General features: G+C 35.6%; 3 protein-coding genes across 4 annotated transcripts; 1 reads left to right on the top strand and 2 right to left on the bottom strand.

The window, feature by feature from the left end:
• Positions 1–503: 503 nt before the first annotated feature.
• SAC3A (SAC3/GANP/Nin1/mts3/eIF-3 p25 family) lies at positions 504–9,237 on the top strand. 2 transcript variants are annotated; one of them, XM_022054548.2, is made up of 14 exons: positions 504–889; positions 1,050–1,124; positions 1,490–2,353; positions 3,410–3,694; positions 4,252–4,353; positions 4,727–4,824; positions 5,008–5,185; positions 5,406–5,897; positions 6,031–6,171; positions 6,261–6,320; positions 7,276–7,406; positions 7,872–8,005; positions 8,117–8,352; positions 8,743–9,237. In XM_022054548.2, exons 2-14 carry the CDS (start codon positions 1,062–1,064, stop codon positions 8,842–8,844), a joined length of 2,886 nt encoding a protein of 961 aa, XP_021910240.2. In that variant the 5' UTR covers positions 504–889; positions 1,050–1,061; the 3' UTR covers positions 8,845–9,237. The 2 variants fall into 2 exon arrangements, with proteins under 2 accessions (XP_021910240.2, XP_021910239.2); XM_022054547.2 differs by having other exon boundaries at positions 3,272–3,694.
• A 492-nt stretch (positions 9,238–9,729) lies between these two features.
• LOC110824159 (FKBP-type peptidyl-prolyl cis-trans isomerase) lies at positions 9,730–10,592 on the bottom strand. The gene has a single exon (XM_022054718.2). The coding sequence runs from the start codon at positions 10,502–10,504 to the stop codon at positions 9,941–9,943; it is 564 nt and encodes a 187-aa protein (XP_021910410.1). The 5' UTR covers positions 10,505–10,592; the 3' UTR covers positions 9,730–9,940.
• Positions 10,593–12,367: 1,775 nt separating this feature from the next.
• On the bottom strand, positions 12,368–15,102 carry LOC110824277 (ABC transporter G family member 6-like). The gene has a single exon (XM_022054861.2). The coding sequence runs from the start codon at positions 14,756–14,758 to the stop codon at positions 12,518–12,520; it is 2,241 nt and encodes a 746-aa protein (XP_021910553.1). The 5' UTR covers positions 14,759–15,102; the 3' UTR covers positions 12,368–12,517.
• Positions 15,103–17,815: the final 2,713 nt, after the last annotated feature.

Genomic DNA, 17,815 nt, shown 5'->3' with positions numbered 1-17,815 from the left:
ACCCTTTATTTTAATCCCTAATATGATATTTTTTTTTAAAATATTTATATGACAAGTTTAAATTTCTTACGTGATAATATTAAAATTTTATTCTTTATAAGATCGTTATTTATTATTTTAAACTAATTTTTTTATAGAAAGAGTACGAAATATTAAATATTTATTTTGCGCGAATGAAAATTTTATCGTTAAAAATTTTAAAAATTTGTTGGTATTATGCGCCATATTCAGTTAACTTTTGTTCTAAATTCGTTAAATTCGTTTAAAGTTTATTATCTTCGAAACTTTAATTGAAAAAATAAGTGAGATTGGATTTAAATATTTTTTTTATATTTTAAAAGGTTGATATTTTGAACCAAAATAAAATTTGTATAAGTATATAAACTATAATCTTATTATGAAAAATGTTTAAAAAATAAAATATAAATTATTGAAATATTTCATCTGTGCTAAAGAAAAAAAAAAAAAAAAAAAAACCTATAAAAGAAGCAATTGACAAATCCAAACATGTCTCTAAATCCTCCCATCTAAATATCCCTCTTTCCAATTGCCATGCCGCCAATCTTTTCATTCCCTTCAATGTCTAAACACGACCCAACAGAAACCCCCCAAAAATTCAATCCTTGATTAACTCTGTCTCCTCCTCCTTTTTCAGTTCTCATATATTTCTTGCGATTTTTTGTTTCTCTTCGTGTCTTCCCTTGTGATTCTATTATACAATAATTGATAACTTGTTTTTGGTTTGATTTTGTTGTTTTTTTTTTTGGTCTATTTTGTATCTATTTTTCTTTTCTGGTTCCTGATCTCCAATTTATTTTTGTATCACCATTCGATAATTCCGACTCGAGTCCAAACAGTTACCGGGTTTCGGAGGTCGATTTTTGTGAAGGTAAAAATACTGCTTAGTCTCGCTTGTTTTGGTTAGGGTTTTGCGGGTTTTTGTTATTTTAATGGACATGTTTACTTTTTTATTATTTACTTTTTTAAATAACTGATTTGATTAAATGGATACGTTTAGTTGCTAATTTTTTGTTGGTTGGGTGCATTAGGATGCTGTTGAGATGATGATGAATCAAGGAGGAAATACACAGACGGTAGCTACGGTGGACCCGAAATCCATCGAGGTAATCTAGTTTACTTTATCAGCTTTTTCATTACTGTTTTTGATTGTCTAGCCGAAGTTACGCCAATGCTTTTTTGTTACAATAAATTTTCCTTTGGTGGAGGATTTGTTACTTTGTTTGTGGAGATGATTGTAGTTGGAGCATATTCTGCTATAATTTTCGACTTAGGTGAATAGCATTAACTTCCACGAAAATTCCTCTGTTTAGTTTATGGCTCGCAGAGGATTGAACTCTATTCATATTTTTTCTTGCATAAAAAACACTTTTCTTTCTCAGATCTAATTGCATTTCTCATTTTTTTGGCAGTTTTTGGATGACAAGTTTAGCGATGTAATTGATCTTTATTTCCCTTTTCTTTTCCCCAGAATCGATATGTTGTCGACGCAAACCAAGTCCAGACATCTTCATATCTTCCCTTGGCAACTGGGTCTGATGTTGCTTCATGGACCATGAATAGGGTAGATAGTCGCCCGATAGAAAATGGAAATGTTTCAAACTCAAGTTATCACCATGAACACTATACTGAACCGACCACGAGAGCTCCTCAAGATGGAGTTAATGCAACATCCTTTGCTAGCACGCCATCTTTAGGAACAGCAAATGTGGCACAAGATTACAGTGGCTATGCATCATATCCAAGTTCTACTGATCCGTATGGCTACGGAAGCACAGGATACCCAGGTTACTATAATGGCTATCAGCAGCAGCAACCTAACCATTCATATCCTCAGCCCGTAGGAGCATATCAAAATACAGGTGCTCCTTATCAGCCTCTTTCCTCATTTCAGAATGCAGGGTCTTATGCTGGGCCTGCAAGTTATTCAAGCACTTACTACAATCCTGGTGATTATCAGACTGCTGGAGGTTACCCGAGTAGCGGTTACAGTAATCAAACTAGTTCGTGGAATGAAGGAAATTATGCAAATTATACCGGACATCCATATTCAAATTACCCAACAGACACAACTGCTGCTTACAGTTCTAGTACTGTGACAGCTCCATCACTGCATTATCAACAAAGCTACAAGCAATGGGCGGATTATTATAGTCAAACAGAAGTTAGTTGTGCCCCCGGGACAGAAAACTTTTCTGTTGCCAGTACTTCTAATCAGGTTTGTCCTGTAGCTGGTGCTACTGGTGGCATTTCATCTTCAAACAGTCAAAATGTCCCATCTTTCATTCATTCATGGAGGCCGGATTCAACTTCATCCCAAATGCCTTCGTCGCAGGTTTGGATTTTCTTTTCATGCATTTTGCACGGGAGGAAGCGAAGTGTTTGCTTGGGTCTATGCAATGTTTGACTTGACTGTCCCCTATTTATTTGCGGAAGTCTGATTCTTTGTTTTACCTGCTTATCCTTTTATTATTTACTCCAATTCAATTCTTTTTATTCCTTGTTTCAACTATAATCAGAAAACTAGCTTTTCTGAGTGGCTAAATCAAGAGAAGAGGCTACTGGGATCAAACCAGTAGGCCAATACTTTCTAATATCTGTACTTTTTTCCAAGTAAAAATCCTTGGTATTCAAGTAGATGAAACTTGAAAAGATTTCAGACTCTGTGAAAGGTTTACTGACTGGGTTCTAGGAAATTTAAGGACCTGCACATGTCCTTAACTTTGATTATCTGTACACATCTGAATCTGCTAACATATTCTAGTATGCAGACAGCTTTTCAGTGGTCATGCTTGAAGGTCATATCCCATATCATATGTTAACAAAATTGGCATCACAATAGACTAAAAAGCTGTTCTCATTTAATCAAAAAGTAAGATATATCAAAGGTCCATTTCTTTTTGTGCTGGGTGAACCTGATTTGTTGGAAAGGGTGACGATGTGCATATGCTCACAGATGCAAGGAAATTAATATGTCAATGGCAATTGCTGTAATATGTATTTTCTGGGAACGAATAAATGTTTGTTTATAAGTATACTTCCACATTACTTGGTCTCTAGTAGTTGTCTAGTTCTTGCATTTGGTGCTTGATCCTGTTATTTAACTGTGAGTTATAGATATAATTCTAAATTACTTGGTCTGTAGTAGTTTTTCTAAATTACTTTATCTATTTTTTTTTTTAATGTTTGAACCTGTTGTTAACTATGTTTTTATTTATTTAAAAATTACCAAATTTTCTTCCCTTCTTGCCAGCCGGGTGCAACTGTTAGCAGTGCTCATGATAACTACTGGAAACATAGTGCTCCAAGTTATCAAAATCACCATCCTAGTCCTATACAACCACATTACCAAAAGCCTTTGGATCAGAAAACTTCTTATGATAACTTTCAGGAACAGCAGCAAGCTGCATTGCCTCAAGGACCAAATTCTCATAGTTCTGTAGTACATCAGGTATCCCAGAATTATCAACAGCCTGTTCAAACAGTTTCATCATTAGATACACGAAGAGCAAGCAAACTGCAGATTCCAACAAATCCTAGAATTGCTTCGCATTTGCCTGTGGGTTTGCCAAAATCCGAAAAGGATAGCACTCCACCTGTTGCAACAGCGAAACCTGCATATATCAGTGTTTCGTTGCCAAAACCTACTGACCATACAGCAGATTCCATCCTTAAGGTAAGCTCCAGTGTGTGTTGTTCACTTGCTTCTACAAAATTATGCTTTCTGATTATTTATAGGGCTGGTTCTTGAGTATTGGCAACTAAGTTGTGAAACACCCACCATATTAACATCCAACCTTCGTCAAATTGTTGAGTTGATTAAATTGTTTTGTTTGCATAAGAATGTGCAGCTTGACCACCATATACTGATATGTCATTTGTCATGTGTGTTTTACAAAATGTGCATGTCATGAGTAAAGGATGACATGTAGTATGTCTAGGAAATTTTAACTTAGAACTGGTACTTTTGGGGCTGAGAATTGTTACATCTTGTATAATGGTGAATTAGGCAATTTAGTCCATGCATTGTGTCCACATATCGAAGTTGTGTCCTGCTCGCGTTGCTTGTTAGAAGTTAGTAAAATCTCTTACTATAGGAGCTTTGCATTCATATAATTTGTTTTTGATTTTAATATTGTTTTCTCATATGTAACTTACACAGTTCCATTCATATTTTTGCCGTAAAGCTTGTTTGGTGATTTATTCATATAGTTTTCGATGTTTTTCCTGCAGCCCGGTATGTTCCCTAAATCACTGAGAGGGTATGTTGAGAGAGCCTTGGCTCGATGTAAAGATGACAGACAAAAAGCAGGATGTCAGGCTGCCTTGAAGGAGGTAAGTTACATTGTTTTGATGTTAATTCATGTCTAAAGTCATGCGATTTGTCTGCTTCAGTGTCAAGTAGTTTTCTTAGGATGGTCAATACTTATATGCTTTATGAAACTGAGATGGAATACCAGTGAGAAGGCTATCGCCAAAGGAGCTTTTGAAACTTTATTCAGTCAAATATTTTTCTTCCAACAAATTATAACATCTGTTTGATGCTTGTTTTTTTATTGAAATTTTCTGACAGCAATTTTGATGCATATAATGACAACTGAATGATTTCTGCTTCTCTTGGAAGTTATCTGCTTTGTTTCCAAATGGCATCATATCAAGATTCTATCCATACTTGATGATAATAAGCTTTCTTCCTGTTTTGTGACAGATAATTACCAAGGCAACTGCAGACAATACATTACACACCCGAGACTGGGATATTGAGCCTCTCTTTCCATTACTTAATGTTGAGTCAGTCCATGATGAGTATGCAACTTCCTCTATTTCTTTTTCCAGTTTTCTTTTCACCCTCCTTGACCTTTTCTAATTGTTGTAAGATAAATTATTTATTTCAACTCTATGGATCGTAGATATGTTTTTTTTGAAATACATGGATGTTAGATATGTTATTCATTACAAGTTTTATCTTTTTTTTTTCCTTTCCTGCAGTATGCAGAGTTCAACCCCTGTTTCTGCATTATCGAAGTTCAAGAAAAGTCCTAGTAGACGATCCAAGAGTAGGTGGGAACCTCTACCAGAGGAAAAATCTATTGATAAATTGCCTCCAGTTGGTAGCAATACAGCAAAGTTTAGCGGCTGGCTTCATCTCAATGAAAAGGACAGAAAGGTCTTCCTCATTTATTTCTGTTGTCTTTTGCGCATTTATTATATTTCCTCGCTACTGTATAAATGGAATTGAGGACTCCCTATCTCTTTTCTCTTTGTCAGAACTATATGTTAAAGAAGGAATGCATTTAATTTGTTCTCTCTTTTTCATTTAATTTTTTTCTTCTTAAACTTTTTCACTCCTCATATTTATACATATGCCTAAATTAAAATTTGTGCAGCCTCTAGCAAATTCAGAGGGAAAGATGAACAGTTTGAGTACTTTGCAATCTCCTTTATCAGAGCAGAAACCTGCAAATAAGAATGTTCAGCGGCCAGTTAAGAGACAGCGTGTGACTAATGGTCTAAATGCTACTGATAATGCTGATGCATCAAGTGATAGTGATAAGGAGCAAAGTTTAACAGCATATTATTCTGGTGCAATGGCACTTGCTAATTCACCAGAGGAAAAAAAGAGACGAGAAAATCGCTCAAAACGTTTTGAAAAAGGTCAGGGGCATCGAGCAGAAAGTAATGTCTTCAAAACAAAGAATGCTAGGGCTGGAAACGTGTATGTGAGAAGGGCAAGTGCCTTGGTGCTTAGCAAAAACTTTGACAATTGTGGCAGTCAGGCTGTTGAGGACATTGATTGGGATGCATTAACTGTTAAGGGAACCTGTCAGGAACTTGAGAAACGTTATCTGCGTCTTACTTCTGCTCCTGATCCTTCCTCCGTAATTATCAGTCTCAATTTTTCATTTTATTTTCTGAAGCAGTCTTAGTCAGGAACATCAGAAGTAGATTAGGGACGGCCAATATTGTTTACAAAATGCAATTAATTTGAGTCCTATTTTTATTTCTTTGCAGGTAAGGCCTGAGGAAGTTCTGGAAAAAGCTCTGCTTATGGTCCAAAATTCTCAGAAGAATTATCTTTACAAATGTGATCAGCTGAAGTCTATTCGCCAAGATCTAACAGTACAACGAATACATAACCAGCTAACAGTTAAGGTATATATGAGAACATTGTATTGGTTTTATGAAATCTATAATTTTCTGGGCTAAAATCTCTATTGTGTTTATGTTCTTGTTCATTTCAGGTTTATGAAACTCATGCTCGATTGGCCCTTGAAGCTGGGGACTTGCCGGAGTATAATCAGGTTAGTGGCATTATTGCTGTGCTTGAAAACCGTTTTTCTTTCCTGAATTATCACTTGTAGTGGAGTGTATCTAGGAAGTCGATGACATTATAACATTTTTTTCATGCTTTGTCTGGGACTAGATTTAATTCTTTAGTTGAAGGAACCTTATCTTTTAGGTAATTAGTTGCCTCATTATCATTTTGAAAGTGATATATTGCCTGTGCCAAGAGTGCATATCTGTATTGGTCAATAGGCTTGTTGCCAGACACACAGAGGAGACAAAAAAAAAACAAGAGAGAAGTGGAAAATACGAAGAGAAACTTGAAAAAATAATGTTGATTGAGTTGATTCAGGCTTATCAATGTATAGCATTCCTGATCAATTTACTTGTCAACCATCATAGCCAGTTTCATACTAACTATTTGGAAATATTTCTGGAGCTAAATTATCTCCAAAATTAATATTTCTGGAATTAAAATGCCTTGGATATTTGAGATCTTTTCTTCATTAGGAGATTGGGATATGATGATATGCAACTTTCATATTTGAAGATTGGTGTTGAAATTCAATATGACGTGTGTCATACAGCAAAATCATTTTCTTTGATGGGAAAAGAGTTATGTTTTTTTAATTCTCTTGATTCTCAGGAATTAAATTTCATTTAGAAATGTCTGTGCTCTGGTTCATGCTTATATATTTTCTCTTTTCACTCAAATCTATGGTTTGTTCTTACTGGAATTTTTGTTCATTGACCTCAGCCTCTCTGTTTTGTGTCCATGAGCTAAAACTTTTTTCAGGATTTCAGCTTGAAATTATGTTTTATATAAATTTGGTCTGCTTTCAGCATCTTGAAAGCTATAACTAAACCATGCTGCAACAGTGTTTGATAATTATTTTGGAATGCAGTCAATGTTGTTCTTAAAGCCACTGATTTTCGAAAAAAGTTATCTAATGATTTTGTGTTTGAATTCAGTGCCAGTCACAGTTGAAAAGCCTTTATGCTGAAGGTATTGAGGGATGCCGCAGGGAGTTCTCTGCTTACAACTTACTTTGTGTCATTTTGCACTCTAATAATAATAGAGATCTCTCTTCATCAATGGCAGGGTAAGTAATTAACTATGGTAGAGCTTGATGCATATCATGGTTGATTAAATTTTTTTTTTTTTGAAATAAACCATGGTTTATTATAATGATTCAGGAATTGGAATAATGTATGCACAAAAATTCTTCTGTTTTGATTCTACAAATACTAGTCTGACGCTCGTTATGGAATTCCTTCTTCCCAGCCTAAGGCTTCTTCACCACCTCCTTTCCTGAAAAGGAGGAAAAAAGAAAGAAGAAAAATAAGTTCCTGGAACAACTTGGTGAAATTACTGACATTGTGTAACTTGTGAATGTTAATATTCTTAACAGAGTTTGGATGGCTGTGAAGAATTGTAATTGATCTCTAACTACATATTTTTATCTGAAAAAAAATATCTCTAACTGCATATTTGAAGTCTGATTAGTTGAGTGATATTTCTCCTCTAGCCTTCTCTTACTGCCTTGAATATGCTCTTTTCTTACTAGGTTATCTAAAGAAGCAAAAAAGAATGAAGTCATTAAACATGCACTTGCAGTTCGTAGTGCTGTCACTTCAGGAAATTATGTGATGTTCTTCAGACTATACAAGACAGCTCCAAACTTGAGTAGTTGCCTTATGGGTGAGAATATCTAGTGAAAGTCATCTCATACATATCTTTCATCTTCATTATAAAGTTTAGATACCAGAAATTAAATGGGTTAGGCTGATGAATTCCTTTCTTCTTATGCAGATCTTTATGTTGAAAAGATGCGTTATAAGGCTTTAAATTGCATGTCTAGGTCTTATCGTCCTACGCTATCGGTTTCATATATTGCACAAGTTCTGGGCTTCACAGAGGGCACACCTTCAAAGGAAGGAAAGGATGAGAAGGACTTGGATGGATTTGAGGAGTGTGTGGAATGGTTAAAGGCACATGGTGCATGCCTTATTGCAGATAACAATGGAGATATGCAGCTTGATGCAAAGGTATGCTTAACCTTCTTCTAGCTATGTTCTAGAAATGATGCTGCCCGATAGTCTCCATCTTTGGATATAATTGTTTTTAGGGTAAATTGAAGTATTCAAGGGTTGGATGTAATTACAATTGATTTCATTGTTCATGTGAATAGGTCTTAAATAATAATTCAATACATGTCAAATAATAAAAAAAATTAACATTATAGGCTAATCTCTTTGAGAAAGTCTGAAGGAGAATTGCCCTCCATGGATGGTATTATGGCCTGGTAAGGGACTCTGTCTCTTGATAAGGGGGGAAAAGTCGTCTATAGCAGGCACCTAATTAGGAGTTTCTAGCTCTCGACTTCATGCTTATAATTGGTTTAATTGTAAATCTTAGTAAAGTTTTTTTATTTGCAGACTTCTTCTTCTAGTCTCTGCATGCCAGAGCCCGAAGATGCTGTAGCCCATGGAGATGCCAATCTTGCGGTTAATGATTTTTTTACAAGAACATCATCATAGCCATTTTGTCTGTTGTACTTTAGCTACTGTATCTGAAACTGAAAGCATTAGAAAGAAGAAAATGGAAACTTGTTCCATTTCCATAGATCTGATGTACAACAATGAAGAGAAACATATTTTCTGGACTGACCGAGAATTTGGAGGAAGATTGAATCTGCTGGCGTGGGTTGTGTATCGCCTTAGGGAGGGTAGCTTGCAGGTGTACAAAAATTAAACCAGGAAACAAACGCTGTTCGTGGGATGGTGTAGAGGAGCCCCAAGCTAAAAGCATTGCTATGTTTAGATTTATAGTTTACTTTTTTTAGAGAATCTTGAACACCATTGATTCTTTTTGGTGAAGACGGAACATAAATGTACTTGATCAGGAAAAGGAAATAAGCAAAATTAACTTTAGATGCTTGATGGGAAAAAATGTGCATGTTCTAATTTATTCAATTACTTTGGTATCTGAAAACTCAAAAAAACTCTTTAGGGAACCCAGTGCTCTGTAGTGGGTATGAGGAATGCTAAAGATATAAATTGCTATGAATAACTTGTACAAATCGAGTCTGATTGAATGGTTGATGTTCTCGTTCTTTTTGAAGTTATGGGTTTGAATTTTGGATTATGCTTTTCTAGTTATGAAATTGGTGGTATTGGTAGGTAGAATTAAATGTGTGTGTGTGTGTATATATATATATATTTGGTAGCCCCCGAAAAGGGGATCATAATTTTTGAACTTCCATCCTTTTATGTAGAGATGGGAGACAATAAGCAACCAACCGAGGATGAGTTGCTTAATGGTAAACTGTAGTTTAATAGCGTTATGTGGATTATTTGTTTTTATTAACATTGTAAGATCATTTCAGTTCAAAATTATTTTAGAAAATTAACAAAGTATTAAAATACTGAAAAAATAAGTAATTTTAAATTACAATAATATCAAAATGTAATTCACAAAAAGGATCAAATTTCAAAGAAGTAGAGAAAACCCATAGAATTAACAGTTAGTGAGCAGCCCTATATTACCAAACACAAAAAATGACTAACAACTTGAACAAAATATAGATTTAAATACACCTTGAACAAATTGTATGAATTTCTCTATTTTCATCTCTTATTCCTTTGCAGCAGACTGAGGCCATACACTCACTTTCTCTTTCTCATATTTCACGTACAAAGCCGAAACCGCCGCTACAAAATACACCTGAATCAACACTATTGCAGGCGTGTGATAATTTATCACACTCTTTCCCGTCGCCAGCTCCACCAGCAGCAATGCCGTTAACCCAAGAATCGCTATCCGCCCGTTTATCCTCTCGCTGTACGGGCTGAACCCGAAATCCACCTTCAACCCGCCCGACACGGCCTCCTTCAGTGACACCGGAGGCAAATACACCGACCCTGATCGGGACGATCCGGTCGATCCACCCTTTTTGGATTTTCGGATCTCCGCTTTCTTCCCTGTTCCGCTGCGGTAACGGAGTCGGACCTGGGAAAGTCGGTCCTCGAAGAAGGCGTCCGACTCGGGCTGAGAGCCTTCTTTGTCCTGTTTCGGTTCTTCGGTGGTCTCCGAGTCGGTTGCCCGAACAGTTGAGGGTTTTGGCACGTGGAGCTTGTTTGAGGGAAACGCTCGTGGTGAGGGAAATGGGTTTGCGAGTTGTAAGGATATTATCGCCATGGTTGTTAGCTTCTTCTTCTTCTTCTTCTAGTCCTCTCCCTTTCTCCGTCTCTGCGTGTTCGTTTGTTTTGGATAAGAAATAATTTTTTAAAAATTATATATATAAATTAATTTAGACCAATCAGATTTTTTCTTTTAAATTCTGGCTCATATTTTTGGTGTCGCTATTTATTTATTTCAATTAAAATTGTTGGTTTGGGGCTGAAATGAGCAAACCTAATGACAAGGGGACGCGGAGGTTGTATTGTCTGTTGGGCTGGGCCCATACGCAATTGTATTGGGCTTTATTTCGTTACTGACAACAGCTACTTTTCGATGTTGATAGTAATTAAAATTATATAAAACAATTAATAATTAATAATTAAAACGAAATTAAACTGTTAAGTCCGATCAAATTAAAGACTAAATAAATACTAAAAGTCGTTACCAAATTTTGGGAGAAGAAAATTGAACGAACTAGTTTTTAAGTCAATCAATTAGATTTCCACGTTTTGCCTGACTTTTTATACAAGTTGGTAATCATGTTTGTTTGTTTGTTTGCAATTTGGATTAAGATGATATTTTTTGTGTGTGTAAATTACAGCTTCATTAATCTCATACACACATATGTATACGTACATGTGTGTGTATAAGAATTCCAAAAGTACGACTTGAAAATCATTTCATGAGTTACGCGTGCATGAAATCTCTGCACTCATTAATTTGACATTCGTATGTAGTTGATTTATTATATATTGTTTGCATGTATTCATCGTGACGACCAAGTTTAATTATTAATAATTAAGAAATTAGTATCTCCCTTTTTCAATTATTCATTTTTAAATTTATAAAACCATATTAATCATATAGTTTAAAAAATAATACTTAAGATAATATTGAAACCTTATGATTAATTGATAATAAATTAATTACAATCGTCTTATTATAAAATCCAAACTCACAATATTAATTTTTTCTTTAAATTGTTAATAAAATTAAATATTTATAATTAGTGCTGTAAATTTAAATAATATTATCTATTAAACCACCGTCAAATTGCATCAATAAATATTTTTAGCAACTACACCGACATTCTTTTTACTCAGTACGTAGTGATGGTAATTAAATAGTTTTAGGTACTGTCAGAATTTCACTGCATACAAATAAATTAGGCTACCAAATTTCAGAATGTATATAATAAATGATTTTCTAAAATTTAAAAGATATTTAAAAGTTATATATATATATATATATGTATATGTATATGTACGTATGTATAAGTTCTAGGTTGTTACACCCAAGTCAAGCTTACTTGTAGGTTACCAGCTTACTCCTAACTCTAATTTTTTTTTGTTTAATTTTTAGTTTTACTAGTTTTGGAAGTCTGTTATTAGAAGTCCATTACATTTCATGCATGTAAATATTATATATATATATATATGTATATATACCATAAAGTCATACATATTTACTTCGTTATTTCCATATCCTTTTTCAAATCATTGAATAATATTAATTTGGAAATAGCTTGTATCTTCCTTCACAAGTTTGGCTTCTAGCCTTAATTGAAACACACAGAAGCCTGCACACACCCATATATATATATATGTATGTGTGTATATATGTACTGGGATGGTCATGGTCGGAGGAGGAAGAAGAAGATGATGCATGCATACATAAATAATTTATAAATGTCACTTTAGTTATCATTACTTACACAATGACACTATATTTTATTAATTAATTCATATGAATTTGCTGGTGAATGGGGAACTATGTTACGATTCGTAGGAATCGAAATGGAAGATTGTAATAATTTTATTAATATATATATATATATATATATGAAACAGTTTTACATAATTATCAACCTTAAATTTACTATTTTACCCAACATTCAAATTTTCAAAATAAAATGAAAAAATAATAATTTCCATAAAAGAAAAAAAAAAAAAAAATTTATAATCACCCTCCACTTTCCCTGCACCAAACCAAACCCATCACCAATATCTTTTTCACCATTTTTACTCTTTTTCACCTTCTTTTATTTTTACTGCCCAGTAATAAAGCGAAGTAAAACAGAATCCTAAACAGAAAACCCCAGGCTACAGTAACCAGCAAGCAATACCATTTGTTCAAGTCTGTGATCCCCTGCTGCTGCAGTATATCAGCTCCTGTGGTCAAGCACGTCGAGCTCGTTATCTTCATCCCTAACGTCCTGCTCAGCGACTGCAACAACGTCTTTTTCATTGCCGTCGGCACGGCTCCGAGCGGCGTGTTGTCGAAGATCTGAATCCCTCTGATGAAGCACTTTGTTGGGTTCTGAAACTCGTTCTGCAACACTGCTTCATATGGGTATTTTACCAGTGAGAGGTAGTGGAACCAGATCCAGTAGTCGGGAATTCTATCGCGGTTGATGAAGAAGCCGCTGAAGAGGAGGAAGTAAGCTAAGATGGCGACGACAATGGTGTAGCCGAGCATGACGTGAGGGACGACACCCGAGAGGAAGGTGACGAAGGAGCTTCCTGCCCAGAAGGAAGCGACGATGATGAGGAAGTAGAAGAAGAACCCGGTAATGCCGCCGTCGAGGCCGACGGCGAAGAAAGTGGTGGCGGCGAAGGCTAAAGCGAGAAGAAACAGAGTTGGCAATACAACTAATGAGTGAGATAAAACGTAGGAGGATCTCCGATAAGCATTATGAGCCGTTTCTCTCATGAAAATATAGCGTTCTTGGAGGAAGACAGGGAGGGCGTCTGCGCAGGTGTAGAAGGTGGTGGACATGGCGAAAGCGAAGAATCCGAGTCTCTCTTGAACTCCTTTGGGGGAATTATCGAGTTGCCAAAACACGGTGGCGAGAATAAATCCGGTGACCATCACGGCGCCTAATCGGATTCCGAAGAGCTCCGGCATTCGACGGAAGTTTGTTATGGATCGTTTGGAGAGAACGGCGATTTCAGTCCAAAATGGGTTAGCGAAGGTGGGAACCATGGAGGACGGACTGGTATCGTTGGTGGCGCCGGAGACGAGCTTGCCTCTGGAAATGCTTGCGGTTATGGCTTCTTTAAGCGATCGACCTTGCTGGTGAGTATACGAGTTTGAATTGTGTTTAGTCTGCTGCCACGCTCTGTTGAACTCCACCAAGCTCTTGGTCCCTCCTGGGGAGCCCTCCAGATCTCGAATCAAGTCTAATGCGAACTCAGTCCGGTTGTCGTTTTCCGGAATTGGGTGACCGAACTCGGTGAAAAACGGCACTAAGTTCGCCGGAGGACCGCTGAAAACGGTCTGTCCCCGGGAAAGAAACAAAAGCCTATCGAGAAGACCGAGAATGCGGTAACTCGGCTGGTGAACGGACATGATGACGATACTTCCACTCTGTGCGATCCTCTGCAACACTTTGACGACCATGTAAGCGCTGGTTGAGTCGAGACCGGAAGTGGGTTCGTCCAGGAAGAGAATAATCGGGTCGTGGATGATGTCAATTCCGATTGAAACTCGCCGGCGTTCTCCGCCGGAGACTCCCCTGTGACCTTCATCGCCGATTACAGTCTTGGCGGCGTTTCGGAGACCCAACTGATCAATCAATGCCTGAACTCGGAGTCTCTTCTTGGATTTGGAGAGAGATCGAGGGAGGCGGAACTCGGCGGCGAACATGAGAGTCTCCTCCACCGTCAACATCGGGAAGAGGAGATCGTCTTGCATGACGTAAGCAGAGATCACTTTCAGCATCCGAGACTCCAAAACCTCGCCGTTTAACGTCACCATTCCTTTCAAGCTCCCTTTAGCAATCCGATTAGCCAAAGCGTCGATCAACGTCGACTTCCCCGACCCACTAGCGCCCAACACAGCAAGTATCTCGCCGTCCCGGGCTTCCCCCGAGATGTCATTGAGAAGAGTTTTTGTCGCCGTGAAAAGACTCTCCCGAGGATCCACCGTGTCCGCCACCGCGGTCGCCGCCGCAGCCGTTCGCAGCTTTCCGAACGTCGGCTTCCGCCGGACCTTGACCTTGTACGTCAGGTTATTGAACGAGAGCACGAACGGCAACGACACTGTGTCTGGGCTACCCACGTCGCCGACGTCAACGATTTGGTGCTCATGCACAGGTGTCTCGTCGCCGGCGGCTTCCTTCCGAGCATCTCCAACTCGTTTGAGCAGCTGGCCTAATGTGGGCGACGAGAAAGACAGCTCGTCGAGCTCTCTACCCGTAAGAAACAAAGAGGCATTGCTGTCTCTACTCGCCGGAGATACGGTGCTGTTGTCTGCTCCGACACGAGACATTTCAATGGTGTTTTTAAACTTAAAAAACCAGAGAACAACAATCTGACAGAGATTTACGGAAGGAAAAACAGAGTATGTAAATGGGTATGGGTTGCATGCGTTATGCTGGTAATTTAGCGGGAAATGGAGGGAGGAGTTGAAGGAGGAGAAACAGCGGGGTTTCAGGAGGAGGAGGAGGAGGAAGAAGAAGAAGAAGAAGAAGAAGAAGAAGAAGAAGAAGAAGAAGAAGAAGAAGAAGAAGAAGAAGGTGGTGGGGGTTAAGGAATATGGAGAGTAAGGGGAAGTTGTGAATTGTATATATAAAGGAATTTTGAGGATTAACGAAGTAAATAGTGAATGAAGAAAAGTACGTGTGTGTGTGTGGGTTAACAGTCAAGTCAATTTATTTATTTTTTAATTTTATTTTAGTGCGTAATTTAAATTACGGATGAACTGAATCATAACATAAATTCTCGTGTGGTACGAATTTCCATTTTTCTAAAGGTTTATGAATAGTTGGATTTGGTATTTTTAATAAATTATATATATATATATATATACAAATTAATTTTGATTAAAAATGGTAAGTCAAATATTGTCAACTATTACTTTTCTTATATTAAAATTTAGTGTTAGGTTTTTACTTGGAATTTGAACAGGAAAGGTGACCTAAAACCATCTAATGCTAATGTTGTTGTCTATACGTTTCATTTTTCTTAGAAGAGAGAAAGGGAGGGGGACACGTGGCGAAATGGGTTTTTGTTTGATAAAATGTTAGACGTTACTAAATTTGGGGTTTATGCTAGAATTAGGTTGGGTGTTGATCTACTGTGGGTTTTTAGACTTGTCCAAACCACACTATAATGCTAGAAAATTCCTTAATAGATATACATATACATATATTATTTAATTGTAAAAACTTAATTACTCCTTTAAAAATCATCATCAATGATTATAAATATATATAATCTCTGTATTGTTATATATATATATATATATATTTTTTTTTAAAAAGTATAAAATGTATGTACATGTACATACATCAATCATAATTAAGTTTATATTAAAAAAAAAAAAACAGGACATATTAATTTATAAAATTAAATAATTTATAAATGTATAGAATTGATATTAATGCAAACCCATTGTTGGAATGCTTTCATGTAAGCAACTCATTGAATTAATTTGTTTTCACAGTTTTGGATTCAATATTAAATGCTATTTGTTCTTGTTAGGAGTAATTGTTTTTCTTGAATAGGAATCATATGGGTTCCTACCACGTATATCATGAAGTCTCCTTATCTAAATTTAAAGCTACAATCAAGTTAATTCGTAAGGGTAAGGTGCATATATATATATATATATACAATCACACACACATACATAGATACATACGTATATAGTTAACCCCAACAAATTAGATGGGTTAATCATTTTTGTTTTTTTATAACTTATCCCCTAAGGTAGATTGGTATTGTTATTGATTTAAGAGTTAAATTTATAGGTGATAGCATCCGTGGATTAAGTTTATTAATTTCTTCTCCAATTTAACTTTTTCCACTTCTTTGATGTTGGCAAGGAAAAGTATACAAACACCCACTTTCTGTTTCTTAATGATAGACACTGCTAATAGGGTGGGGGGGTGTAAACAGAAAGAAAGACTTTGAAATGCTTTCTTGAAAAGTGAAGAATTTCAATACATAAATATAAACATTGTTCCTTTAGGAGTAAAAGAATGGTTAATATAGATGCATGTATATACACCCATATATGTATATGTAGCATGTGAATAGCTTGACTTGCTGTATTGTGGAAAAGAAGAGAGCTGGCATTTCTGGTTTTGGTATGTGAATGCCCCAAAAAATACCTAAAACTCAACAATAAATGCAGCTTCTCTAAAGCTCTAATCAAGACCTAACTTTGCTAATTTTCTGGTTAAATTCATTGACCCATGAAAGCATTGCTTGTGAAATCTTAATCTTTTTACTCTTAGCAAACTTGTTAAGGGACCCAAATGTTAGCATTATAAATTGAAATAATTTTTATATTTGTAACAAAGAACAAAATTTAACTAAGTTTTATATGTTAAAAGTATTTTTTTTTTTAGAAAAAGAAAGATGCAATCTCATTGAATATTAATTTGTTGGCTGTTATATATATATATATATATATATATATCATTGAGAGAGGATGAAACCACACATATGGACTTCCTTAATTACCTTCTGAAAAGGGAAACAAGAGGGTAAATCAACAAAATTAAGAAAAGCACACATCAATAGATTTAGACCAAAAGATAATAAAGATTGTTAATGAAGACAGGCCACCGCCATCCCAACAAACTCCTAGCTAACTTACAACACCCACAAAAATTATATGCCTATATCACACCCTCGCAAAGTCAAAACTATCCCCAAAAAAAGGCCATGCACACATATGGGCATTCGGCCATGACTTCAAATGCATTCCTTATATATATATATATATGTATATATATGTATAAAGGTTTTGTTGTCCCTTAAAGTTTGAGAGTCAAAATTTACTTTATCAGTATAAACTAAAGGATTAGGTTACATGGTAAAGTTGGAATGTGATTTATATCTATTTTCTAAAAGATGCTTGTTGATGGTCAAGTTATTTCCTAACAAAGGGTTCTCTCTAATTTTTTTTTTTAAAGAAAAGAAATACAAGTTTTAATTTGTAAAGTAAAAAAAAAAAAAAGAAAAAAAAAAGAGAAAACCGAAAAAATATGAAGAATATAAAAAATATTTAATATATATAGTTCAAATATAGAACCAAAAAAATATTTTAGTTTATGGATGAGCTAAAATTATTCTTTCTATAATATTAAAAAAAATTAAGTAAATTTTTTTTAAAGAAAAAACTAAAATACCATTCAATTACATAAAAATAATAAAATTCTGTGTGAAAAAAAAAAAAATTAAAAATTATAAAATTTTTAAACAAAAAATAACCATTTGAATTATAAAGAGCTCTGTTTATTAAAACATGATCTACTACTAAATTACAATATAGTTTAGAAATTCAGAATACGAAAAGTACATTATATGCATGTTA

This window comes from Carica papaya, chromosome 2, assembly GCF_054855325.1.
Source record: "Carica papaya isolate Zhongbai chromosome 2, ASM5485532v1, whole genome shotgun sequence".
Lineage (NCBI taxonomy): Eukaryota > Viridiplantae > Streptophyta > Magnoliopsida > Brassicales > Caricaceae > Carica > Carica papaya.
The sequence above is the reverse complement of the archived record's forward strand: the minus strand, read 5'-3'. Positions and strand labels throughout refer to the sequence as shown.

What these genes read in the sequence shown, in the direction of transcription:
- SAC3A (XM_022054547.2), top strand. Translation starts at nt 1,062, where the DNA reads ATGATGATGAATCAAGGAGGAAATACACAGACGGTAGCTACGGTGGAC. An exon ending in CTGCTCCTGATCCTTCCTCC is followed by an intron (nt 5,898 to 6,030) that starts GTAATTATCAGT and finishes ATTTCTTTGCAG; the next exon opens with GTAAGGCCTGAGGAAGTTCT. An exon ending in ATATGCAGCTTGATGCAAAG is followed by an intron (nt 8,353 to 8,742) that starts GTATGCTTAACC and finishes TTTTATTTGCAG; the next exon opens with ACTTCTTCTTCTAGTCTCTG.
- LOC110824159 (XM_022054718.2), bottom strand. Translation starts at nt 10,504, where the DNA reads ATGGCGATAATATCCTTACAACTCGCAAACCCATTTCCCTCACCACGA.
- LOC110824277 (XM_022054861.2), bottom strand. Translation starts at nt 14,758, where the DNA reads ATGTCTCGTGTCGGAGCAGACAACAGCACCGTATCTCCGGCGAGTAGA.